The 26,598-nt window shown below is 46.7% G+C and overlaps 1 protein-coding gene across 1 annotated transcript; it reads right to left on the reverse strand.

Annotated features, from left to right (window-relative positions):
• On the reverse strand, positions 1-26,305 carry LOC135907812 (serine/arginine repetitive matrix protein 1-like). Its single transcript, XM_070540589.1, has 11 exons — positions 26,292-26,305; positions 25,798-25,871; positions 22,131-22,398; positions 21,108-21,349; positions 19,799-20,020; positions 13,971-14,219; positions 9,527-9,945; positions 7,907-8,013; positions 7,137-7,163; positions 6,447-6,524; positions 1-853 (listed from the first exon to the last, which is right to left on the reverse strand). The coding sequence occupies exons 2-11, from the start codon at positions 25,855-25,857 to the stop codon at positions 762-764; spliced, it is 1,764 nt and encodes a 587-aa protein (XP_070396690.1). The 5' UTR covers positions 25,858-25,871; positions 26,292-26,305; the 3' UTR covers positions 1-761.
• Positions 26,306-26,598: the final 293 nt, after the last annotated feature.

Consider the following 26,598-nt stretch of genomic DNA (forward strand, 5'->3'; position numbering starts at 1 on the left):
GCTCGACTCCGTGCCGCCCACGCTTTCGCGTTTCAGTAGTTTCGTTTTCGCGTAGCGCATGCGCTGTCTATGTTATCTCGCGTAACTCGCAAAAACTGCAACTAGCAGAGAATTCAACTTTCACGTGGTGTCGCGGGATGCCCGAACGGTCTAGTCCTCTTGACCAAAAAGCAGCTGCAGCGGCGAATCCACCTCTGTGTCTCGGCTCGGTACCGCCGTCTGTCGGCCGCCATTTTACTCACCGACGGCAGCAGAAGGCGGTGATGGCGTATGCAATATCACCTCTCCGCCGGTTGGGTGGCGGGAGGTTTGAATTTTTTAAAAGATATTCGGATACTTCGGATGCAATTTTCTCGTAAACTAAGTCTTTTCTTGTCGCGAAACAAGTGTTGCGACATTTCTGGAATGGTATTTAAAGAGTACACGTCGACTTCGTATTTGCCTTAAATGTCCCTTTAATGATACCACTTCCTTTACGCATAGGACACTTCAAACGCAGTTTAGGAAACCTTAAGCATAATAATTACATTGATAGCTCGAACGACCCAATGAATCGGATGGTTTTAGGGATGCTGACGGTCCTAATAAAAAATAAGAGTAATTTGTGCCAACACGGTCTTTAAGCTTGAGTACATAGTTGAGCTTACGCTTTAATAGTGCTTTGTCTTAAATACCGAAATTCTCCTCCGGGTTTGTTGCATAAATTATACATAAGTACACATAAATAGATAAATTGTCATGACTATTCGCTATTTGGATCTTCAAGCTCGCACGCGGTTCGGACGATCAAGGTGGCTTGGAAGTTGCGTCGGCGGCACTGTCACTGTGCTGTTTGCTGGGCTGGAAGGATTTCCTACAAATAAGGCGTAGAAAACGCAAAAGAAGAAAACGAAAATTATTTCCACGCGCATGTTGTCCAAAAAGTTGTGAGCGTAAATTGAGGAGCAATAAAGCATACCACTCCACCAAGAATTGCAAAGGATAGTCAGTGGCGTAGCTAGGTCGTCTGGCACCCGAGGCCCATAGGTCTTCTGTCACCTCCCCCCCCCCCCTCATGTAGTCGAGGAAGGCGAGGATATCGACAATTTACGGGTTTCAGCACCAGTACAGCCGCCTTGGATACCGCGCACGTTCCCCGGGTCCCCCTCTCCTTCGCTTTCTTTCCCAGAGATCGCGAATGCAGCAAATATACACGCTGTTTTTCGTGCTCCAAATAACACAGCGTGCTGCACTGATAACGTGTGATAAGCCTATGTGCACATCTTCTGTCAGACTGTAAGGCTTGGCAGCCAATACAAATGCGGCATCCTGGAAAATATGACTCACGTACAAGTAACAAAAATATCTTTATAATAAAGTTTTAACTACCAATTTTAGCGACAATATTGCATTTGAAAAACTGAAGCTCGACATTCATATCTTGCCCAACAACTTCACAAAAATCGTCGTAGGTACTATGGCACGCAGCCCTGAACGAAAACGAAAATTAAATTGTCAGTGATGCTGACCTTCCCACCCTATTAGAAAACGCTACCTGCCTTCCCGCTGCGCGGGCGCCAATGCTATGACAATTACGAGTTCTCTTCATTCTGATCAATAAAGCCTTTAATTTTCATTTGCTGCTCTACGGACAAACGTGATTATCCGAGCTGCGGCACCACCGGAAGGTTGGGAACAGAATAGAGCACGCTTCGTGTCGATTCTTGGCGTCACCATAAAAAAAAAAAAAAGAAAGAAAAGGCCGCGATGAAGCCCGTGCCAGTGAAAGTTTGCATTACTGTTGGTTTGCACTGGCAATGTAGAGGATTAAGGGATAAACGTCACTGGTGCACTATTCCATATTTCTTTCGCTGCTGCCATATACTGGCGCCACCCGCAGTGCCGAAGTACTGTAGGTTGTAGCACCCAAAACGATTTTGTTTAAGATTAGATTTAGGTGCACGTTAAAGAACCCCAGGTGGTCAAAATTTCCGGAGTCCTCCACTACGGCGTGCCTCATAATCAGAAAGTGGTTTTGGCACGTAAAACCCCAAATATTATTATTATTATTATTTTGTTTAAGAAGCTTTTGTTGAGTTAATAATATGACTTTGAGTCCTGAATTCTTGAATTGAAGTGCTTCCTCTATAAGTACTAATTACGGGATTATTAGGGATATGGTTATTACTTATCTGCCATATTTTTCGCGCTACCGAGTTCCTAGTAGTCACAAAAAGACATAACTTCATAGACTCTCTATCGGGAAATATCCTTACAAATTTCACCTTTTCTTTAAATAAAATTCTGTGCAGCTGATACAAACGCTGTACTTGTGACATGAAGTCACACAACAACAACAGTTTTCTGAAACTTTCGAAGGTGAAAAGGAGAGCGTGAAACATAACGGCAGGCTCCGCAGCGGCTTCTCGGAGCGAGCGGGAGAGGGGAAAAGCGAGCCGGACATCGCGGCGGGCCCGCGACTACAGCTTGTCGAGTCATACGCCGCCAAACTCTTCGGCCGAACCGAGTCTGAAGACGACCCAGAGAATCCAATTCGCGACTTTTGACGGCCCCACTTATGCAACGTCGCTCTCAACGAACGCTTCGCGGTAAACGCGAGCGCCGGGCGCGCGGGGCGAACGCCCTCTTGCTGCTGTTTTTGTTCGTCTTCGCTGCGCGTTCTGAACGGAAGTGGGACCCAAGAGCCCCAACGACTTACAACGCCTCACTGTATGTTAAGCGACTCCTGCTCCCAGCATGAACGCACAGCGCGAGCGCACCCCACATGAAACGTTCCGCTAAAGCGAGTTGTTTAGCGACCATTTCGAGAATTAAATTTTTCAGCCCGCACATTCGTGCAATTATTTCGTGGGGTGTTGATAGAGCTGCAGCCGACAATTCTGCGGCGCAACGCATCGGGTGCATGAGGTCGTGCTACTGGATGCCGGAACCTTTTTTGCAATTTGCGCCCAGTCAAGCCGGCGGAAAGAGGGGTGTCTTCAGGCGTATATGACAGACAACCCTTCAGGTCTTCAGGTCTCTTCAGACAACCCTGCGGGTGAGCACCCGATGCTTGTGTCGTCGATTACGCAAATTTGACTTCATGAGATTGGAATAAAAACACATTGGAATAGTTTTACGTTATAGAGCCCAAGGTGTCAAGGTTACTTCAGATGTTCTTTGTCGTATTTTGGGCTCAATCGCGTATTTCGAGTAGGTAACGACAACAGCATTTTTAGACCGAAACTATTTGTGGACGCGGTTCCGTGAAATTTTCATGTGTGCGGGAAAAATGGCTGTGGCTTAGGTAAGGTAAAGCCCAGGATGCGAAGCATACTAGCCTTTATTTTAGTTGTTGAACCACTGTTTAGCCTGGTGGACTGCTGTTGCTTGGCTATATTTGGTTCGGCTAGACGAAGAAACAACTCATGCATTACTTCTTCGCCTTCAAGAGTGGAACGCGAGAGCGTTCCCGTCGACCCGCCAAGGTGTGTAAGACAATGGGCTACAGGGCAGCGACTACGCGCCCCGCATTGGACGCGGTGAGCGTCGAGCAAAGCAGCGTTCGGCGCGGCAACGAAATGTGCGCCTGAGCAAGAGACGCACGCCTTAGAAACAGCTCGTTTCTAAGGCAACACCGCATAGAGGCGCTTTTGTACCGCTTTGAAGCATATCGTACTCGTGGCTCAGTGGTAGCGTCTCCGTCCCACACTCCGGAGACCCTGGTTCGATTCCCACCCAGCCCGTCTTGCAAGAGTTGAGCCAAAGCCACTTCTCCTCTGTCGTGACGTCATGGTGTCACGTGATTTCATGGCGACACCGCCGCGCCTGAGGAGCTGGGTTGAGCTCTCGTAATATGCTTCGCATAAAACTACATCAGCAGCAATGGCTCGTGCCACTGCTCACGCGTTTGGCGTCATCTTCCACAGCTATAGTCATGGACAACATTCTGTGGCAATGAAGGGAAAGCCACGGGGGCGGAGCGTCTCCACAAGTCTTACGTCGCCTAGTAAACCCACCGTGGTTGCTCAGTGGCTATGGTGTTGGGGTGCTGAGCACGAGGTCACGGGATCGAATCCCGGCCACGGCGGCCGCATTTCGATGGGGGCGAAATGCGAAAACAACCGTGTACTTAGATTTAGGTGCACGTTGAAGAACCCCAGGCGGTCGAAATTTCCGGAGTCCCCCACTACGGCGTGCCTCATAATCAGAAAGTGGTTTTGGCACGTAAAACCCCACAATTTATTATTATTATCGCCAAGTAGTCCACCAGCGTTTGAGAGTGCTTTTGTGTACTCGGAGCAGACGCTGAATCGACGCCGCTTCCGTGTGCGATGGTTTCGCGTTTTCCAGGACGCGGAAGGGAAAAGACACAAAATAAGTGCACTTTTACAAAATACAGTGCCGTGTTTTATCATATTTAACTGTTGCTGATAAGGTGTTTATCTTTTCCCTTCCCCAACTTAAGATAACGTGGACGAAAACATAGGATTCTTTCTTCAGAAGCTCTCGCAGTTGTGCGCGCTTTGCCACAGTAGCTTTACCTTCATTGCAACAGAAAGTTGTCCAGCGTTCCCATATACTGCCCTTCCCTATGCGAAGTCGATGACGTCACTGGTCCACCGCCGGTCAGTGCGGTGATTTCAGTCTCAAATTCATTGCCTCAGTATATCGCGAAAGGAAAATAGGAATATTTATATAACGAATGTATACCACGAATGAATGCGAATGTGCAGGCTGTCCCAGCTACCTTTAGCCAGAGTTTAAAGTATGCACATGCCACGTAGCTGAAAAGAATAAAGGTAATGTTGTTTGACGTTGCTTGGAGATATTAAATCTATTCTTTTCATTCCGCTTATTTAGATAGTTAGTCTTATTTAATCAATTTCTCGAATATTATATTTAGTTGAAAAGTGTCAATGAGAAAATTGTAGAGCGATAGGAAAAACTCCCGATAGAGCATTCTGTTGCTCAATATGTGCTACATATAAGTGTTTTTCCTAGCGTAAAAGTCGCGCGGCAATTTTGCGTGCATTTGCGGGCTTCTTTCAGGCTCGGAAAAACATTATGTAACACGTATTGAGCATTAGAAAGGTGTATCGGGAGTTTTTCTTGTTCTACAATTTTCTCAGTGACACCCTTCATCTAATTATAATATTTGAGAAATTGTATTATTATTTACACTAGTTATCTAATTAGGCGGTATGAAAAATAGTTTGAGCATCTCCAATCGACAGCTAACAACATTACCTCTGTTATATCCAGCTACTTGGCCTTTGCATATCTTTAAACTCTGGCTGATGTTAGCTGGGACAGCTTTTATATATTTAAACCGATTGCGTTCTTTTCGTCACGCAGACCCCCAATGAAGACAATAAATGCGTTTCTACCTTCGTTAAAAATTTTTGTCACCTCTTTGTCGTGTGCTACATCGCTTCGTTGGTCATCACCTTCATAGAGTGGAATTACTCATTATATTTTTTCTCTTGTTTAGTCTCACACCTCTAGTCTCTGTCGAGTCGAGATAGCTGTCACTGAAACGGCCGGCGATATTTAGGCGTTAATAAGTTGTAACGCAATGTAAGATCTCCAAATTGAACGAGTTTAGCAGTTTCCTTTTTACATTTTGTCGTTCGATAGGCGAGGGGTAAACAGTGAAGCCTCCTTTTAGACTACAGTTAAGTATTCAATCTCATATATCTTAGTTCTGAAACCTTATTCTGCAAAACAAGGGAAGAAAAAAAAACATTCACCGCTTGAATTAGTCTTACAGTGGTATTTTCCTCGTTTCTAATGGTTTCCAAGGGTGGCTGCAGGATTTGAGTTTATCTTTAAAACATCTCATTGTTTCGTTGGAAAGCGCGAAGACGATTTCGCGCCGTGTGCTACGAGAGTATGAATTTTGCACGAAAATTTGCACAAGAATATCACTTGCTTTGTAACTGTTTGTAAGAGCAACTTCTAGCAAGTCAGGATTTTGGACACAATGTTAGCGAAAGTGGCAGGCCAATCGCAAAGAATCAGTACGAACAAAAAATTTCGTGAATTCGGCTCATGCTTCTTCGCCCTCAATACAGCTAGTGTACGTGTTCAGTGAGTAAGTTGAACTGAATAGCTTGTAGTCAAAAGGACAACAACAACAACAACAACAACAACTACAACAACAACAAAAAACCCGGAAATACTAACCGCTCTATCAGGTTGTCTTAAAGAAAAATTTTTAACAGCTTGCGAACGACTCGTTCCCGTTATTTTTTACCACAAGCAGTCTGAAATTATCACTTTAAGATTGTATATTCTGTCGCCATAGAGCATTCGAAGGACTCGAATATCAAATTTTCGAGCCACATTCTTTGACGCGAGATATAAGTCGATTCGAAGTGAAAATTTCGAGTATTCGCACACCTCTGTTGAGAATGTGTACTCTTCCCTCCCCAAGAGGGAGAAATTATGCGATTCGAGCTTACCTGGAGAAGTTTTATTACCATGCTTGTATTTTTCCTTGCTTTGCGCGTCTGTATCTGGATCATAAACGTAATCTCGCACTGAAGAAAATAAAAGGAAGCAAGTTTAGTAAGAATGCAATATGGGTGAAAATGTTCACGGACTACCTATGCAAAAAAAAAAAAAAACCGCGGCGAGATCACTTAATGATTTTTCTGGAAAAAAATACTAACATTTCATGGTAAGAAAGCCGAAGGGTACCTACGAAGGCAAATTCACACTAGGAACCGGGTAAGTAACAGTGTGGATTCATACGTTGCACAATCCGGGCCGGGAAATGCGATATCACTGCGACATTTAAGAGCAGATGTGTGGTAACCTTGAATTCCTCTTTTTTAATGTGCAGAGGGAAACGCTGCCCTCTGTAATTGGATATTTCATGGAATTGCGCTAGGCTAGGAAGTTAGCGAGACCTCGGAAAACTTAGGGAATGCTTTTGTTAAATTGCCTGGTGTGTCATGGTGGACCCTGTGTTATGGTTTATATTGAATAAATGATTGAGTGGCGTTCCCGCGAAAAAGAAAAAAAGAAATGAAAATTTTGATGTTCAAAACCGCTTATACTATACTTAGGAATGCACATGAGATGCAAAAAATGACAGATAATGGTGGGAATCTTCGGGAAAAGTAGTTAATTTTACCGTGAATGCTTACCGAATATAGCCATGTTTAATAAGATATCTGCAAGAAATAATAGTGGCAAAACAGAAACTTTTGTACTTGAGTATTTACACCTTTTAGCACATTTAGGTCCGAGTACGTGTTTGTACATGACATGAGATCCTGCGCCCCATACGCTTACAGGAACCGATTTCCAAATGTATTTATGAATACACTGGCCAATGTGCTGGAATCATGTACTCCACGGGGACTAGGCAAACGACAAGTAACTGCAACTCTCAAATAACTGCAGTTGCGGCCTTCGTTACACAAACACACGGCTTTAAAGTTAGTGACAAGGAAAAGCATAAATATTTGGTCACGTAAAGTCACGTGCTCACGAAAAAAAGGAGGTATCGGCCAGAAGAGCGTGTTTCCTCAATTTGACTGTAGCGTACACGGCTAAGCTGGATTGACACGACCGTACGATTATGCAGTTCGCCTGCGATATATTTTTTGGTGGTGAGCGTCAGTGCCCCTCGGCAATGTCATGCTAGCTTACGGACTGAATCAGCAATCCACCGCGTTTCGTGTTAATCCAGCAAGAAATCAAAGCCCATATTTACAAAAAAATTCATTATGCTAGTATTGTTCGTAAGAGTAAGTACTAGCCCGACACGACTGTGGAGATATTAATGTCGGTGGTCCACTAGTGGCAAATAGCATTTACGGACGTGGTGAATTTGTGAATTAAGCTTTATGAATTCAGCCCCGGAAACACCGCTGTGCGACAACATTCCAAGTGGCTGCCAAGGTTCGCTTACCCTGACGAAACATGATGATGTAGATGAAGCCGATGAGCATCAGACCGAAACCTACTTTGATGCTGCATGCCTTGTAGTCAATGGCTAGGTACTTTTCTTGCATCGCTCTGCACGAGAAAGATGCACAAGGCCGGATTCATGGCTGCTTCACTAAGTGTGATGCAAAAGAGTGTGCAGTAAACATAGCACATGCCCCTGGAAAAGACGACAAACATCGTCGCGGTGAGAAAGCACTTCTCTCTACGAAGCCGACCAATAAAAACCGTAGCTAAATTGAGCGAATCTCCAATGCAGGAGGTCATAAGAACAATTTTATCACTGTCATGCAACCCCTATCGAATACGGCTTCGCTTCGATGGGTGTGTTCCGATTCTGGCCAGCGTTGCAGACAGCTTACCTAGACGACTAAGGAGACAGCCAACACAGCTTTGAGCCCAAGCAAAGGAACGCGTTTGGAACCATGTGGTAGACCCGCGGAGTGCGCCTCTACGACATGACGTCACCTCCCGATGACAAAAAAAAAATTTGACAAGAGCACGCATTATTTGTCATAGCGTCTACAAACCTATGAAAAACACGACGTGGCTTATATTAAGCGTATAGGAAAGCATGACTACGTTTTGTGGTTAGATAGCGTTCCCGTCGAGCTTCCAAGTGTCCCGCTCAGCCGGCTTCTTGGTTGGTCAGGAAAGTAGACTGCGTCGTTTTTGACTTCGACGCTGCCTTAGCGAAGCCGTGTTCTTTGACGTTATCATCGGAATTGGAACGTGGCTTACAATGGCCGCTCTCCGTTCTGCCGCCTACATTGAAGTCTGCAGCGAGTATTGGAACACGCGGCCAACAAGAGTTTTACGAGCTGATGCGCTGTGGAAGCACACATTATTCCTGCGCTACAATGAATACCCTATAGCTGCTCTTACCTTTAACCAAATACCTGTTTGTAAGTTGTAAAGAAGCCAATTTTCTGGGCCAATAACTTTGTCAAAACGACGATGTACTGTGCGTGGAAATGATGAATATATCCTTGGTACGTACACGACAAAGCAACATGTTCGTACTTCCTATTAAAGCGCTCCTAAAACGTGGGTCAAGGTGAAGAAGGGGTGTGGGATACGTACCCCAACTACAACTTTACTTTTACAGGAAAACAAACTAATGTACAGCCAACTGTAAAAGCTTACAGACCTCGGAATCTGAGAAAAACTTCAACATCTTCACCGCCTTGAAACGCAACCTGGTATTCGGATTTCTTAACTGTGCAAGTATATGCCTGCAACATATTCTTGCATGGCTTTACTCGATGTGGTCGCAGACTGCTCGGAATTCCAACGTTTTCTCAGTTCCATCGGCACGTTCACTTGGAGGTTGACTATACATAACCAACATAGAAAGAGTGCCCATCCGCCACCGGGACGTCTTCTTCAATCCCTCAACCTTGCATCTTAAACTAAGGAAAAGAGAAAAGGAAAACAGAAGAAAACGCCAATATCGTTCAATCTTTACGTCACCTAGCAGCTTAGGTTCACTATCTCTCTTCGCATTGTCACTGGTATTAAGCGCCTTTAATAAAATGATCAACTTGGCCAGTTGGCTAGAAATACCAACGTTCGTGTCGCCCACCTTATCCATACGTTCTTCTCCTGGAGACGCACGTAGGTACCGTCGGGCATCAGCAGGAGTTTCCCTTTGGGTTTTTCTTCCAGCATCTTGTCGAGGGGAACTTCCTCCGGACCGATCGGCCTCAGCGAACGCTGGGAAGACTTGGCGCTCAAGCGACTGTCCCCGGCTAGCGGTAACATCGAGGCTGCGCTTGTGTCTCTTTGCGCGTCGAGGTTGCCTTGCCAGTCGGGGTGCTGGTGGCGCTCGTTCCGCGGGCCCGGCGGGCCATCGCTGGTCTTCTTGCTGCCACCGGTCTGGTCGCCAGGGCGTCCAGTGGATGCTCGGCTATGACGGCTATCGGCGCTTGCCTTGGACGCCAGTGACCGGCGACCAGCACTGATCGCGCTGCCTCTCTCGTCGCGGTACGTTGGGGCCGGGGACTGCGGAAAGCGTAATACATTGCACGGCACTCGGGGCTTCAAAGTGCACACGGGGCTGAACACGACAAGCGTCAGTCAAGTGCACACGAGGCTCCACTTGACTGACGCTTGTCACCTGTCCGATCACCTGTGGCCCCGCCCTCCGGTGTGCGTTCAGGGTGCCTTTGCTGCTGTGTCATTTTCGTTCCTTTTTTTTTATTTACGCTTCCCCGGTGCCATGTGCTTGCGGTTTCCTCACATGAGAGGCAGTTACAGGCGCTGCGTCTACTCAAATTTTCCTTCCCGAACGACACGTATGTCCATGCGACGGTAATGCCTGGTGCGCCTAGCTCCTACAGGCGCTGTGCTCCCAATTGTTCGCTCCAGGGTAGAGAATCGAAAGAACAATGCCGATGCAAATAATGGAATTTTAAACGTGTCGTGACTCGCGTACATCTTCAAACATTTGATTGGACCCGCTCTGGAAGTTTGAATATTATGTTTGTAGAACTCTAGGAAAACGAGGTAGATCGTGGAGACGGCCAGATGTTTACTCACGGCTTCAGTCTGGCGTCATGTAGGGGATTCACTTCCTTTTTTGTCCTTCAGAATGTTTAGAGTCATTCATACTTCTCAAGGTCCCGCTGAAGTTCTTTCCAGCTATGCTTTCCATGAAATATTTGCTTTCAAATCGGACGTTTCTGTAAACAGTTTTCCAGTGGTGCCTACGTTCCGTAAAATTAACGAAACACAGGGCAGAATCGAATTGCATAATTCATCTTGAAACTGTACACTTTACATGAATATCAAGATAACGATAATGTCGCAAAACATAATTTTCAGTGTACTGCAATAATTTCTGCATGAAATGGTTAACGAAGTCAGATTTATAACGTCACTGTATAAGTACAGTTGAGAGAGTGAATAAATTAAAATGAAATTCAGAGGTTTTAAGCAGGAAAGAAACCGCGATCCAAGTATGAGGCTCAGCTTAACAGGGTCTCCCAGTGTGGACCACCTCGGACTTTTTACCGTGAACCCAATGCATGGAACATGGGCGTTTTTGCATTTTGCCTCCATCGAAATGCTGGCGCCACCTCTGGGATTTCATCCCGCGACCTCGTGCTCAGCAGCGCAAAAGGCACCATGGTGGATAATTGCGAGAGGGAGGTTAGTTTAACGCCACTGAGGCTCGACCTCTACACCTTTCTCTTTAAAGTATCTTTATTTTCTTAATGTTGAGAGAGATTGGTACTTGAACAAGAGAAAACTGGAGTGGTCAGCAGAGTGATGCGACTCTAGTCTGCTGCTACACACTGGTGGAAGCGGCTTGGTGGAACGACAGAGACAGCGTAGGAATACGAACCTATTATGGCGAAGATGAAGGCAATAGCTACTGTACTGTTTACTACTGTTTCTGTGATACCCGCACGGGCATGCTTGACAATGCATCCAACTTAACAGAAAGGAGTCAAGGCTACTCGAGCGCGGGCAGGACAGAAAACTATAGCGTGCATGATTGGCCAGTTGCGCTTGCCACAAGTGCCATATGGCGTGCATCTGATTATTCTCCCCATTCGGTTCAAACTATTCCGTTGCTTTCAAGTTCAGTTTCAGCAAACGTATATGTATTTTCACTATTAACGAAGCAGACAGCAGAACAACAGTATGTCGTCGCTTCTAGTATTGTTGTACTTCACTTCACGTACATACGCTCAACCCCAGGTGCCGTATGACGAAGTTAATCACATGGGGCAACCTCAGTAGAAGTTCTGGCATCTGCGGGGCCAATCACCCAACTGTTTTCATTACCTTTAATTCCCGTTATAAACAAATGAAATTAACATAAAATATTTAAATACTTGCGTGTTCCTTTAATCTAATATCCTCCACTGCTGCGCAGTTTAAGCCTTTGTATTATATTGTAAGCTTAATAATTGATTTTGGAGAAGCGCTAACAGGCGGCTACGGATCCCACCGAAGTACAATTTCGATGGGAGGGAACGTATGCGTCCCTCTTGTAAACGATGCGCATAGGAAAGTGGCTGTGTACTTTGATAACATAGGTGGCCCGTGCTACAGTGGTCGAAGTCAGACAACTTTCCATCCTCGCCTTCCCACTCCGAAAATGAGAAAAAAATGTTGCAAAGAATTTAGTGCGCTATGCGTCCCTGGCTCGTTTCTATATCCACGTAAGATTAGCAGAATAACAAGGCAGTCCCAGCGAAAAGTCGTAGGCTCGAGCCAAGAAGTGTTTCCAAAAATTATGCGAGGAAGCAGCTACCGCAGTGAGATTTAGACTGGCGCTTATGGGCAGCTCAGCTCCCGTTTCACGTGTTTAGGAGCTTAGCCTGGCGGAAGGTTGGCTACGAAACAAAGAAGCTAGCGGACAAACCGCTACGCTCCGTTCAATCGGTTTAGCAGCGGTGAGAGGGCAAGAAAGAAAGAGAGAAGTGAAGAGAGAAAGGCAGGGAGCTTAACCAAGGGCGTGTCCGTTTGGCTACTCTGCACTTGGGGAGAGGAGAAGCTTCGACTTCTGCTGCCGGCTTGAGCCCTGTGTGCACGCACACTATGAATTTCCCACTGTGGGAAACGTAAATTGTAAGGATGTACTCACCGGTTACTATATGGGACGCTGTGAAACTTCGCCCTGTCAAGTCTTAACGTGCTTGCTTGTTTTGGACAAATCAGAGAAGCCGCAACAGCCCTCTGAGCCAATTAGAGCTAAGAAAATGTGGTAGGTAATACCACAGGGTACAGAAATAATAGCTGGTGGGCTATCTATCTATCTATCTATCTATCTATCTATCTATCTATCTATCTATCTATCTATCTATCTATCTATCTATCTATCTATCTATCTATCTATCTATCTATCTATCTATCTATCTATCTATCTATCTATCTATCTATCTATCTATCTATCTATCTATCTATCTATCTATCTATCTATCTATCTATCTATCTATCTATCTATCTATGCCCGTGGTGCGAATGCCCGTGGGGCGGGGACTCGCCAACGCTATACCACATTACGTGGGAGTGCACACTACACAACATAGAACGCCCCGACACGAACACCGCGAGAGAGCACTGGGAGGCACTACTGTCCAGATCGGCCCTCGACGACCAGCTCAAGCTGATATAGAGCCCTGGTCTAGGGTCCGCGACCATTACGGATTCTTCTGAGTTTTTTTAATAAATTCTATCTATCTATCTATCTATCTATCTATCTATCTATCTATCTATCTATCTATCTATCTGTCTGTCTGTCTGTCTGTCTGTCTGTCTGTCTGTCTGTCTGTCTGTCTGTCTGTCTGTCTGTCTGTCTGTCTGTCTGTCTGTCTGTCTGTCTGTCTGTCTGTCTGTCTGTCTGTCCGTCCGTCCGTCCGTCCGTCCGTCCGTCCGTCCGTCCGTCCGTCCGTCCGTCCGTCCGTCCGTCCGTCCGTCCGTCCGTCCGTCCGTCCGTCCGTCCGTCCGTCTGTCTGTCTGTCTGTCTGTCTGTCTGTCTGTCTGTCTGTCTGTCTGTCTGTCTGTCTGTCTGTCTGTCTGTCTGTCTGTCTGTCCGTCCGTCCGTCCGTCCGTCCGTCCGTCCGTCCGTCCGTCCGTCCGTCCGTCCGTCCGTCCGTCCGTCCGTCTGTCTGTCTGTCTGTCTGTCTGTCTGTCTGTCTGTCTGTCTGTCTGTCTGTCCGTCCGTCCGTCCGTCCGTCCCTCCGTCCCTCCGTCCGTCCGTCCGTCCGTCCGTCCGTCCGTCCGTCCGTCCGTCCGTCTGTCCGTCTGTCCGTCTGTCTGTCTGTCTGTCTGTCTGTCTGTCTGTCTGTCTGTCTGTCTGTCTGTCTGTCTGTCTGTCTGTCTGTCTGTCTGTCTGTCTGTCTGTCTGTCTGTCTGTCTGTCTGTCTGTCTGTCTGTCTGTCTGTCTGTCTGTCTGTCTGTCTGTCTGTCTGTCTGTCTGTCTGTCTGTCTGTCTGTCTGTCTGTCTGTCTGTCTGTCTGTCTGTCTGTCCTAATCTTAACTTGCGTACTTTATAATTAAAGAGAGGAGCTAACCTTTCCTGGAGTCTGTCGCTTCCCCGAAGCCGTGCTGACTCGGCTGGCTTCGGCGACGTTCGGCTCAGCAGAGGGCTGGGGTGTCCTGCCCGCTGCACCAGCACTGATGGATCTTTGAGACGCCTGCTTCGTGATAGACTTGCGGCTGATATTGCTGTGGCTGACAGCGCTGCGGCTGGGTTGTCTCGGATGCCGTGGAGTCTTGACAGTGGAATCCGCGTGGGTAGGGTCCTTAAGCGACGTGCTTGTCTGGAATACCAATGCGTAAAGTTTCGGGAATTTCTCCGTGACTAAGAACTGAAGTCTAACCGACAAAAAAACGAATATGGAGCGCTGTGCTCGATGTCTACTGACGCCGACTAATATTGTTTGCTAGACATCATTCTGTGCGCTGAGACTCTTGAAATTGCGTAGAGGGCGCGCACAACCATCCACTTGCATGACGTTGAAAGAATGGTTTGTTTTGAGAGCCGGGTTTTTATGCCAAATTCTGCATTTGTAACGCAGATGCTTAGCCGCCAGATGAGCGGGCGTCAAGTGTCATCCACCGCATCTACGGGACACTACAGTCAACCGTACTGCACGGTACACCATAGAGGAAGGGTTACAAAGCAGAACCGATAACATGAATGCTTACGGTGCAGCACAGCGCATCGTATGCAAGCTTAATTAAACGAATTCGCAGTTCCGCCGGGAAGCCGAAGCATAGATTGCGATAGCAAATTAGTAGATAGCAGTGCGAAGTAAGGATAGCATTTTTAATGGCCGTGTAAACTTGTAAGCGTTCGCTTGCTAACTAAATTATCAATGATAGAATGCATAAGCATGACTCAATGAGGATGTCGAAAGAAACCGACACAAGGGAACAGCGCTGTCTCTGTGTGTCTGCTTCTTTCTACGTGGTTGTCCAGTAGCGCTTACACATTCTATCGTGAATTCAAACCAACTAGCCTTTCAACGTGTTTTAACTAAATTAACCAGCACGGCGTTACGCGCGCACAGCTCAACATGAACACACATCGCTCGATGACTGCGGAAACTGCCTGCGAAAACACTGGAGTTAGGAATCGTGGAAGCAGCCGCGAGCGTATTGATTTCCGCGCATCTTTCACCTCAATGCGCACGAAACGTCGAAAACACAGCGCATATGAAGCTACCGGCACTACGCGAATTCTGCAAACGTCGCTGATCGCTTTGAAGATGAGGCCGTCGTATGCGCGCAATTTAGCCACGTCGCAGACCGCTTTCAAGACACATGAGCGCCAGCAACGCGTTCCTACGGCTTCCGCAAAAGGCGTCTGCTACGGCGTCCGCGTTTTCGTGTGGCCAATGCCGTAGCAGACGCCGCGGTTGTCTCCACTCTGTACGGAGTGGCGGGCGAGGAGGACATCGAGGTACCGTAGGTACCGTAGCAGCCGCCGCGGAAGAGCGCCCCTCCTCCCTCGCCTCACCACCCGGCCTCGTGCGCCACAGGAGAGGGCACGCATCCGGCCCGTGCTCCTGGCGCGCGCAAGCGAGATGGAACCGCGTTCGCCGGCTGACCCTCACACGCTTTCACTCATACGGACCCTTACGGCGACGGCGACAGTGACGCCGGTGGCAGAAATGCGCCTGGAGTGCCTGTATAATTGCTATCGTAATAAAAGCATGAAAAATTGGCCACTTCTTGGTGATTAGATATTGTGAGCATGAATATTCCCAGCGTAGAAATGAAGACGACGTAAAGTTGTGTAAATCATTGGTTTGACCGTAAAGCGAGACAGACACCTTACGTCGTGGCACATATAAGTCTTGGCGTTGGGTACTCGCGTGTTATATGGCGCTCTCTCAGAGGGAGTCACGCCACCTTGTTCTAGAACGTTACCCCAGTCTTCACTCCACTTCATATAATGAAGTCGAATGGCAGCGCAGTCTTTCAACAGATGTGGTCACTGTGCTTCATTGACGTTTCACTTTAATTATCTAGAAGCATAGTGTCTTCTTGAGTGTATGGGCTGTATTTTGCTCAACTCAGTGGAATGGCGAAGGACGATCGAGTCAAGGATCATTTGAGAATGCGGGTTCAGGATAAGGAAATTAATTCGCAGTGCTGCCTCAGGGAAAGAAGTGTTCGCACATACTCTGCGAAATCCGGCAAACGAACGTGGAATCAGGAAAGTACAGCGATGGGCGCATGCGGAGTAAGCGTTGAGTAAGACGGCGACAATTTACCTTAAGGTCTGCGAGAAGTATACCTTCTCGAACGAGACAAGCGCCAAGTCTCCGGGAAAGTAGAATTCTTGGAGTACTCGAATATTAAAATTTCCGAACCCAACAACACCAGTTCTATCATTCAGGGGCGCTATAGCAGTAAATGCAGGACGAATGCGTTAGCGTTACGTCGCGCCTATTTGAGTTGTTGGATCCATGATTTAAACCTTGTGTACCGCACTGCAAAGTGTTCGAGAGCTCCCTCGACATACGTCCGGCCTGTTCATGGATCGAAGCGCAATTCACGGTGGTCCGGAGCAGACTGTAAATTATACAAGATGTTGCGCTGTAAATTTATACAAGGTGATCATGTTGAAGTTTTGCGGAATTTTTGGAGATCGCATGCGGCAGATAGCATAATTCTTTGTCGTTGAGCTTGATTAATCGAAGAGGCGGACATTACTAGCACGCTAAATAAAAAAAACATATTCTACTAATTAGCAAAAATGACTAAGTAACTTTACAAATTGATTACTTTGCAGCACATATTGATATTTTGCGAATGGTAGCCTGTGATGGGAATTGTGGACTGTGAATTTGCAAGACGCATCCGCTTGAAATGAATTGCGTTTATACCAGTTTCAAGATATTATTTTTCAAACTGTTAGACGACACCCATGGGCGTTCACATGGGCATTCAAGTTGCCTTTGTGCTTCAATGCATAAAGGAGCTGGTGTTAAAACGTAAGTGGCCCAAGAGGGACTATTTATGGCGAGTTTGCTAGCACAAATCTCCCAAGCGGCTTCAGCCTTGCAATTAATTTCGAATGAATCTATCTTCAAGCCTCACCGGCTCGAATTCATAAATTACAATATGTGCCGCATAGTTTATAAGAAGTTAATTAGTGAATTTTCAGTAGTTGAGTGAATATGTGTTTTGGTCTTAAGTGCAGTCAATGTCCACCTCTCTCAACAATCCAGCTCATGGAATAAAGTGATGGTATTTACAACAGGTGATTTTTGAATATTCCATAAAACTTAAAAATTATCACCCCATATAACAATAAACTTGCACACTCTTCTGAGCTCTCATGTCTCCTCTCTACCTCTGCCACGTGATCGGCGCTGCACTCTTCCCAGATTTTTCTTCTTTGAGACTGCTAACGCTAACGCATTAGGCGAAAATATCATTCCAAATATTCAAGCGCATTTCTTCATAAAAGAAGGTGCGGAAAAATTAGGTGAAGGCAACTGTTACAAAATACTTTTTCTAATGCAACGTCGTTGCCTAACAAAGTTCGATCAAGATTGACAGCTTGTACATAAGAAAAACAAAACTTGATATAGAATAGGATCCTGCTAATGATGATTCCGCATAATACGTTTTTCGAGATAATTTTTCCCCCGGCCGACGTCCCAAGGAGCAGTGTTTTTAGAGCGCAGCTCTAAGGCGCCTTCTACTGCGTTGAGTTTCCAGATGCATCGGTGTCGTACCTAGTAATCGTGTTTCAGCAGCATACCGAAGGTTGAAAGCGACCGCGGAGCGCAGCGGGAAATGAAGTCGGAGAGGACGAGGAGGAAAGTGGAGGAGGAGGCTGCAGTGGAAGCATGAGGCGGAAAGCTGAGGAGGAGCGGAGGGGAGACGGCCTGCGCATGCGCTAAGCTGCTGGCAGCTATGGCATCCGCAGCCGCGTGGGCGATCTCATTTGCGCTTCCGAGAACGGGGGGGGGGGGGGAACGGAGGGTGGTAGGGTGGCCTGAGGTGGGGAGGGCTACGCTCGTCCGCGGCGTCAGCTGCTGAGGTCATTCCGCGGTACCAGTGTGTGCGACGGGGATCACTTCTTCAGGGGGCGATGACAATTGGCTACGAGTAAGGCTCGATGTGAGGCTGCCTTGGGTGTTGTCCCCGCTGACATTGGTGGCACGATTTTCGCGGGGCGAAGGGCGCCTCTCGTCGTTGGGTCGTTGGGGGAACGAAAGCGCGAGAAGAAAAGCGTAGTGCCACACACGACGGGCTGTGCGGCGACAATGGCTACCGTATATGGCGCCGCAGTAGCGCACTTCGTCTGAATGAAAACAAAGCGCTGCGTGAGCGGAGGTCTGTTTGCGGCGGCGGCTGTGAATCGCGCCCACGCGTCACCGTAGCGCTGCCTCTCGCGATATCTCGATTAGCGAGGCAGTGGCGCCGTCCTTCGCTCCGTTTGCAGTGTGCCGCACGAGAGAGATTTACCGTGCCTGCTGCGCCATTCACACCGTTTTCGTCCTAATGTAAACCGCCTACTTATATAGCCATAATACAACATATTGACATGTGAAATGAAAACACGTGTAGAGCTGCGCTCAAATTTCGCGTTATGAGTATTGTAATTGTCAGTGAATTTTTTTCATACGGTCGTTGCCATCGCGTTTTGAACACAAATTGCATTATACAAATGAGGAAGTGGGCTTTGACTGGTATTTCTAGACCTCATAGGTTTATATTCCAGTGTAATAGCCTAAATAACATTCCGGATCAAGCCTGAGCCACAGCGGAGGAAAACGCCCTCGGCGCGCCACCGGTGGTAAGACGCTGATGCGGCTGCGTGAAATCACCGACGGTAGCAAGCCGCTGCTCAGAAGGAGCGGCTTCTGTTTTCTCACTCCTAGGAGAACTTTTTTTACGGACATTGCTAAGGCGAAAGCTGAGCGCAAACTGACGAGCTATTTGAAGGTTGCTAAATAAAGTTCGATCACTGCGGTCTGTGTGGCGTCGAGTACTGCTGCTCCGCATAACGTATAATGAGGAGCAATATCACTGCAGGCCTCAATAACCTTTGCTGCCAAGTTTGTCACCGAGTACGCCTGTTTTCAATTTTTTTGGAGCTCGCTTTAGATAATACGAGTTTCAGATGATACATCTTATTTTTCGGTTCCCGCGAAGGTTGTGTCAATTAGATTCCGCTACATTGACGATATCACCAGCGAAACAAATAAACTACGCCCGGATAACGTTACATGTACCGGTTTGGCCTTAATTGCCCCGTATATTAACTAACACACACACATCTATAGAAATTAAGATATTCTTTAAAATTTGTGGGACACTTGATACGGGCGTTACCATACTGGCTAGTACAAGCGCAGTTAGCTACCATAAGTGCCCGCGAATGGCCACCACTGTACTGAGTATATTAAAGAAAAGGCCATACTTTTGTTTACCTCAGGCCACATATTGTCGAGGGCTAGCTGCGTACATAAAGACTTTTCATCATGATGGCCGGTCGGCCAGAAGGCCACAAAATAGCCAATGTGACGAACTTCTGTTAAGTATACGGGATTGTTATATTGTCTAGTACAGTATGCTAATTTGCATTGAGAAGCTAACCTGCCTCTGCTAAGCCTTACCGTTTAGATATGTCTTGTGCGTTCATTTTTTGAGTCATTTCATCTCAACTCACTATCCTTATCAGGAGAAGCAACAGTGAAACTTCATGCCCAAGACAAGGCGCACAAAGAAAACGATTATCATTTCTCACACATCACAATATCACGTCACATGGCTCTCAAGGCACTTTCACTACGAATACATAAAGCGAATATCTCAAGCTAACCTTTAGTGCCTCTTTAGGAAGGGCAATTTTTTGAATGAACATGCTGACCTTTGTAGGGCCTGGCCCAGCCGTCCGTGGCGCCGTGTCCGAGGGTCGACCGTCATGCGGCGGTGCGGTTGCGTCGGATCGTGTCGGCTTGTAACTCGCTCGCGACACACGGCTCTTACTCCTCGACGCGCTCGCGGTCGAAGCTTGCAGTCGGCCCGAAGCCGTAGACGTCCCGCCCACGCTGGCTTTGCTACTCTTCCGACGTTCCACTGGTCTCTCGGACTGGAAACGCAGCGAGAGATTCATTTCGAGCCTGAGGTTACCCGTGGTATTACTGTTAGGGGAAAGAAAATCGCGCAATTTTACGCCTTTAACCGCGGAAGGTAAAAGAAGCGTAAAACGTTTCGTAAGCTAATTAATCAACCTACATTCGAGTGGCTGATATCAAGCCAAGTGTCTGTAGAGGGCTAGTATGTTATATCCGGTCGTACAGAGCCGCTGTTCACGAGGAAATGCGAAGAACATGGAGAACATTTCCCATAGGAAGTTTGTTTTCCTGCATTTGTTTGGGGCTAGCAGAGGTCGAGAATACGATTAAAAGAAAAGAGAGAGGAGATGAGAGTCGAGAGAAGATAAACACAGTGGTATATGCGTGTCTGCGGCCTCCTCCGTCCCGTCTTCGCGTTGGTTTTCTCTCACGGTGCAAAAGTGAGATGCCGGTAATTTTCGTTTCCGGTGCGCAGTCTGTTCGATGGGCACTGCACGTACGCGAACCGATTGACACTGTTTGTAGGTAAACCGGTCACACGTGTACGCAGAAAAAAAGAGTTATACTATGTTTCAAACTATGCTGATGCCACAGTGAAAAGTAGTGGCGGGCTCCAGTGGTCGAGACTGAACAAACAACGTTTAGACAGGAGAGATATGCTCGGCGTAGGAACATGTAGAGTCGCGTTCAATGTGAGCTGCGACACGCCGTCCTTGTTCGAAGGAGGCCCAAGACTTCGTACGACGGCGCCAACATGCGACAAGTGGGAGGAGTAAACACCGTTCGAATCAGTGGCATTTCTTAAAGAGCATTCTTTAACGCATGCCGACCATGCCGTATTGGGCTTCCTAAGACCACCGGCACCGGGTCGTAGCCCCGTCGTTGAACGCAACGGTACGTTTGGTTCGCAGTATCGCGCTTGGAACCGGGCGTGTGCCGGATTCTCGGTTCAACAATCCAGAGCGACGATTATTCTAAAATGGAGCGAAGTGTGTAGAGTTTGGAACAGCAACTTGAACGCGATCCCTTCTTCGTGCATGTTATCACAGCTGCAACTGAGAAAGTCGACGCGCTTTTCTACAATTAGATGCGCAAACTGACCCTGGCCGCGGGTTGCCGGTTTCCCATCGGTGGCAGGTCTATCGGCTGCAGCTCCGAACTTGACGAGCTCGTCGAAAACTCGTACTTCGGCGCCCAGGACGCGGGCGCTCTTGCGCGGACGTCCTTTCTCACCTCAGTTTCCCTTGGCTCTCGCCTCCTAGGCACGTCTCGAGCTTCCGAGATCGATGCAGGGATTTGGCAGCCCTCGTCGCGGGTCTCGGATGCCCTGGTTGCGCCCGTTTCTACGAGAAATATAACAAAATGGTGAATTAGAAAAAAAGATATTTTAAACGCCGCGTTACGTGGCGACAGCGAGACCATGTCAGTTTGCGCTGTGACCACGCTGTTGTATTGAGTCACGTAGCTATATAGATATGCCGATATAGATAGGTATTCGTCGTAAGGAAGCACTATTTAGCGCTAGTATTAGGCATCGTATATCGTAGGTATTGCGAAGCGTTTAATAGATACGCGAACTCTGCTAGACAGAACGCCAAAGGTCTCTATGACTTGTTACTTTATGACTGGTAACTTCTGACTTGATATGCTCGTGACTTTATGTGCAGCTGTTCACCCGGCGCAGAAGCAATGAGAACGGTCAAATTGTCGCTCAATTGGAGGCACTTCTTACACCTAGGCCTGAGAGTATATATATATATATATATATATATATATATATATATATATATATATATATATATATATGATGGCCCGACTTGACTGTTTCCTTTTGCACGTGCAGGTATAACCAGGTACCACACCAACTAAGATTATCGTGTCTGTTCGGCAGTTTTCGAATGCACTACATTTATATTGTCAGTAAAGATATTTGTCACTGAACTGACAGCGGTGAGCCAAACGAGTTGACGCCATATCAACAAGACAAAAGACAAGACACCGCACGAACTGCATTAGTGCAGCATTCAGTCCCATTAGTTTCTCTTGACGAACGGGTAGTTGCAATATTATTCGTCCCGCTGTTTCCTCTGTTCTTTTTCTTTCTCATTGTTATCGCGATCTCACCTTCTCCGTCATCCCGGGTGGTGTCTCTTTGTCTCTCCACGATATCCATCCACAGTCCAGCCTGCATAGGGCTTCCATCGCGGCCTTCGTCATAGTGCTGAGCGACGGGGCTATATTCTCTTTCATGGCGCGGTCGCTTCGAGCTCGCGTCGACGTCTAGCAGGTATTCTTGATCTTCGGCGACGTCTTCTGCCTCGACCCGTCTGTCTCTACGTTCGTCCGGGTTACGCTGCCTTTGGCGCGGCGCCTGGCTAAGACGAGGGAGCGTCTTGTGGGCGAAACACGACAGCGTCATGCGAATGGTTCAAAGCACAGTGACTTGATTGGTGCAGAAATGACCAATGACATTTTTCTCGAGGGCTTCGGGGAAGCTATACCAATGGCTGCAGAATGGCAAGTCAGCTTAGATGATTTTTTAAACATTTCAACTGACGCAGAGACGTAACTGCGTTCCGCATTATGCAACAGTTTAAGATTGGCATATTTGTTAATGGTTTCGGACTAGTGGCAAAAAAAAAGAACGCCAGCATTGTCAATTTACTACACTTGTAGAGTAGCTACCGTCTAAAATTAAACAGGATTATGGTGGTACCCGTGAAGCTCTCATTGCAAAGCTGTGTAACTCTCTTGTAAATATTAGGTGGATCCGGTGAACCGCCGGAATCAGTGTGACCGATATTTTCTGTGCTGTTTGCCTTGATCGACGATAAATAGTGGCGATGTTGAATACGAATGTTTGATTTCTGCATTGTTTAGTCTAATACGAAAGTAGTGAGTTGATGTTAAACCTTACCTTGCGTGTACCACTGCTGTGTGTTTGTGCAGTACACAGAACGCACAGGGTGGCGTGTTTGCTTGAGGCGTTGTTGTGCGCCATATTTTATAACCTCTGACAGCGTTGAGCATTGTCACTGCCTCACACGGCACATCGTGGCAGAAGTATTAAACGTGAATGAGATTATGGGACTGTACGTGCCAAAACCACAATATGATTATGAGGGAAGCTTTAGGAGCGAACTCCGGATTAATTTTGACACTATAGTGTTATAGTCAAGAGTTCGACGAAAGTTCGCCTGGTCAAGTAACAGATGCTAAAGAAAGTGTGGTCACTGGCCAAATAAAAGTGAAAATAACACACAAGGACGTTTCGGGCCCCGTACGCGTTCCTTGATCACACACACACAAAAAACTGCAGAATAACACTACGTTACACTACAATAACACGACAAACTGGAATAACACTAGAATAACACTTTTCTTATTATGAGCAAGGAATTCGTACGGGACCCGAAACGTCTCTCTGTGTTATTTTCACCTTGACTTGGCCAATGATCGCAATTTCTTCATCACCCTAGCATTTTTTTAACGTGCACCTAAATGTAAGTGCACTAGCGGTTCTGTATTTCGCTCCCATTGAAAGGCAGCTGCTGCGTTCTGGATGCCATAGCCACAAAGCTACCTCGACGGGCACAAATTTTGATTTGACGTGCGACAGCTTCCATAGGTTCGCCTAGATCCTACCGCGCTTTTTGCGTCTGCACGCCCTGCGTCAGTTGTCGAATTTGCATGAGGTTCATTTTTGAGAAATAGTAGAAACGTACCAGTTTCCCAGCAACCGCTGTCGTGTTTCCTTACTTTCCACGTCACATTTTCTTCCTCGCTCGCCTTCCCCCTCCCCTCTCCGTATGGAAACTGTGAGCCAAGAGTGGCATGGCTGTTATTTGGTTCTAACGATTCTTTCCCTCCCCCTCCATCTGGACTTGCTCGTTTGTAAAAAAGGTAAACGCTGCCGTCTCTCCCATGCTTTTGCAGGGGAGTGACGGATAATTACAATTACAGCTATCAAACGGCTAATATGCCGATGTTCTGGCAGCTCCAACGAGCATTGTGCACATGTGACGCAATCGAAAGGTCCTAACGAGTTTCTCGCCTTGCCTTTCCTCTCTGCCACGCTTCTTCTATGTATATGCACGCTCTGAACCACCCCTTGACGTGGCATGCAGAAGAGCAGCAGCAGCAGCAGTGAGAAAATCGATGGAAGAGGCAAAGAAACCTTCGCTTTCAACCTATGTCTGGCCTAGCAGCCACCGCAGCGTATGTGCAATGCAAACGTGCTTTGTGTATAGTGCCATTCTGCAAGTGTTATACACATGTGCGTTCGACTATTACAGTCTTCTTTTGCAATATTTGCCGCACAACAGGTTTTTATGTTTTGGAAGCTATAAACAATGACGTGAAAAAAAACTGATACGTCACTATACCATGGGCGCTATAACGTAAAACTATTCCAAACTTTTCTATTCCAATTCTGCTATCAGCCCTCCACGATTGGTCATAAACTTTTTTCGACCACGCCCACTTCACTTGTCTGTCACGCGACGTCACAAAAACCACGATACCTCCCCATCTGATATGATCTGTACACACTGATTATGCATGATTTGACAGAAAAAAGAAAAACAGTTATTTCTGATTCGACCACTTTTCGCCATTAGCCCTCGGCTATTGGTGAAAAGCTTTCGCGCTGCACCCACTTCACCTGCCTGTCACGCGACGTCACAAAACCGCACAAACTCACCGCGTCAAAGTGACGTGGAGGCGATAAATATGCATTAATATGCCGAACAAAACTGAATTTTCTTCAGAATAGCCGCAGGCTGCCCCGTTCCGAAAGGAATAAAAGATGGCTGTCGCCGATCGCTGAGACGCTGGCTACTCGCATCTGCCGGAGAGCATGGGTGCATTTGCGTATAATAAAGCTTCTTGCGTGGGCGTGTAACGTTTTCGAGCCCTTTCGGCACGTTTACCACCTCATTCTGCCAACTCTTCTTTTCTGAGGGTCAGTTTTAGCGTCATTCTTAAGCTTCCGTACCATGCCGCTGTGATTTTCGACCAGCCACCACAAGCTAAGTAAGGGAAAGCCGACCAATCACACACGCCGGCACCGACCTCTTCATCCGTTTATTGATTTTCAGTGCACTGGCTCTGCCCCAGTGAATCCCTCTCCACTTGAGCGTTCTCCTCACCTCTTGCCAGCCAATTAGATACGACAAGCCGCTCAGTTTAGGCAACGTTATTCGTTTTTCAAGCAAACAAACGTGACCTCGTATGAGCGAGGAGAGCGTCTGATTGGTCAGTTCAGACAACCCTGCGGCTGACCGCCCGATGCTTGCGTTAGTGGTTACGCAAATTTGACGTCAGGAGATTGGAATAGAAACATATTGGAATAGTTTTACGTTATAGGGCCCCATATGTGGAATTTCTTCTGCAGAGTATTCCTTCCAATTACTGTATAAGTATCTGAAAATTTTTTATGGATATACCTCACTTTGTTAATTCTATGGCTGAATCATTCATTCTAAATGAAAAAAAAGCTGTTAAAGTCATCTCCTAGATAATAAATTTGAGATTATTTTTGAAAGTTTTCTTGTGTTACTGAATAGAGTTATGGAAAGTTTAGCTTATTGAACACTAACTGCAAGAAACACTCATTCTTGTCGAGTGCGCCAAGCGAAACAGGCATGGGGGAAAGGTAAAGCAATGTTTTTCGCCTAATATTGCATATTTCTTTTATTTGCTTCCATTTGTACAGTCATTAAAACGCACGTCAGCAGGTACGCAGGTAGCATGTTAAACGCAGGTTAAAGACAAAATGAACATTTCTTACCTCCGTGGGCGATGTGACGTAAGATTCCTGCGACTGAGATTCCTCGGGGTGTTCATCCATCGCTGAGAATGTAACTGAGAAAAAAAAAAGAAAGAGCGTAACACACCTGAACAAGCCGGCGATGCCATGTTCACCATCCTCTCGTTAGACATGCCATCGTTGCCTACCCAGGCCACAATTTTATACAGGAAGCAGCACCTGACGCGGTAGTTAGGTTAGCTGGAGTAATTGATCATAAGGTGGACTAAAGGCAACTTACTAATTATTTGGTTTGTGCGAGTCAGTCTTAGCTTGCGAAGATATAGAGCCGGTGTTTCATTCTGTCTCATGCAAGTATATGACAGGCGCTCCCACTAAGCTTCATGACAAGCACGAGTAAAGCAGTGAACTTGTATCACTCGAATAACGCAGCTTCAGCGCATTATTGTCGCTTTAGAGCTGCAGTATACTGTCAGTGCCCATCGTAGCGCGAACGAGCACAGCGATCTGCTTACCTTGCTTGCTTGCTTGCTTCCTGTACCATGGCACGTACCCACTACCGGGGGGTTTGGCCGAGAAGCCCACGGGTAAACGGAAAACGCTTACAGAAAAACGTGTGTTTTTGAAAGGAGAGCAAGCTTAAAGGTAATAAATTTTATTCAATTTATTTGGAATTTGTAAAGTATTGAATAATAAATCAGTAACCTAACATGAATGGAAATTTTGCAAAAGAATAAATAATAAATCGGGAAATTAACTAGGCGTTCTCCTTGTGTCATCAAGTAACTCGCATAAGACCCTGCATACGCTCTTGTAGCTAAA

Source organism: Dermacentor albipictus, chromosome 6 (assembly GCF_038994185.2).
Source record: "Dermacentor albipictus isolate Rhodes 1998 colony chromosome 6, USDA_Dalb.pri_finalv2, whole genome shotgun sequence".
Taxonomy (NCBI): domain Eukaryota; kingdom Metazoa; phylum Arthropoda; class Arachnida; order Ixodida; family Ixodidae; genus Dermacentor; species Dermacentor albipictus.

Excerpts from the sequence above, each read along its gene's own strand:
- LOC135907812 (XM_070540589.1), bottom strand. The coding sequence starts at position 25,857 with ATGGATGAACACCCCGAGGAATCTCAGTCGCAGGAATCTTACGTCACA. Across the intron at positions 8,014-9,526 it reads GAGAAGAACGTATGGATAAG|AGCGATGCAAGAAAAGTACC; the intron begins GTGGGCGACACG and ends TTTCTCGTGCAG. Across the intron at positions 854-6,446 it reads TGGTAATAAAACTTCTCCAG|GAAATCCTTCCAGCCCAGCA; the intron begins GTAAGCTCGAAT and ends CCTTATTTGTAG.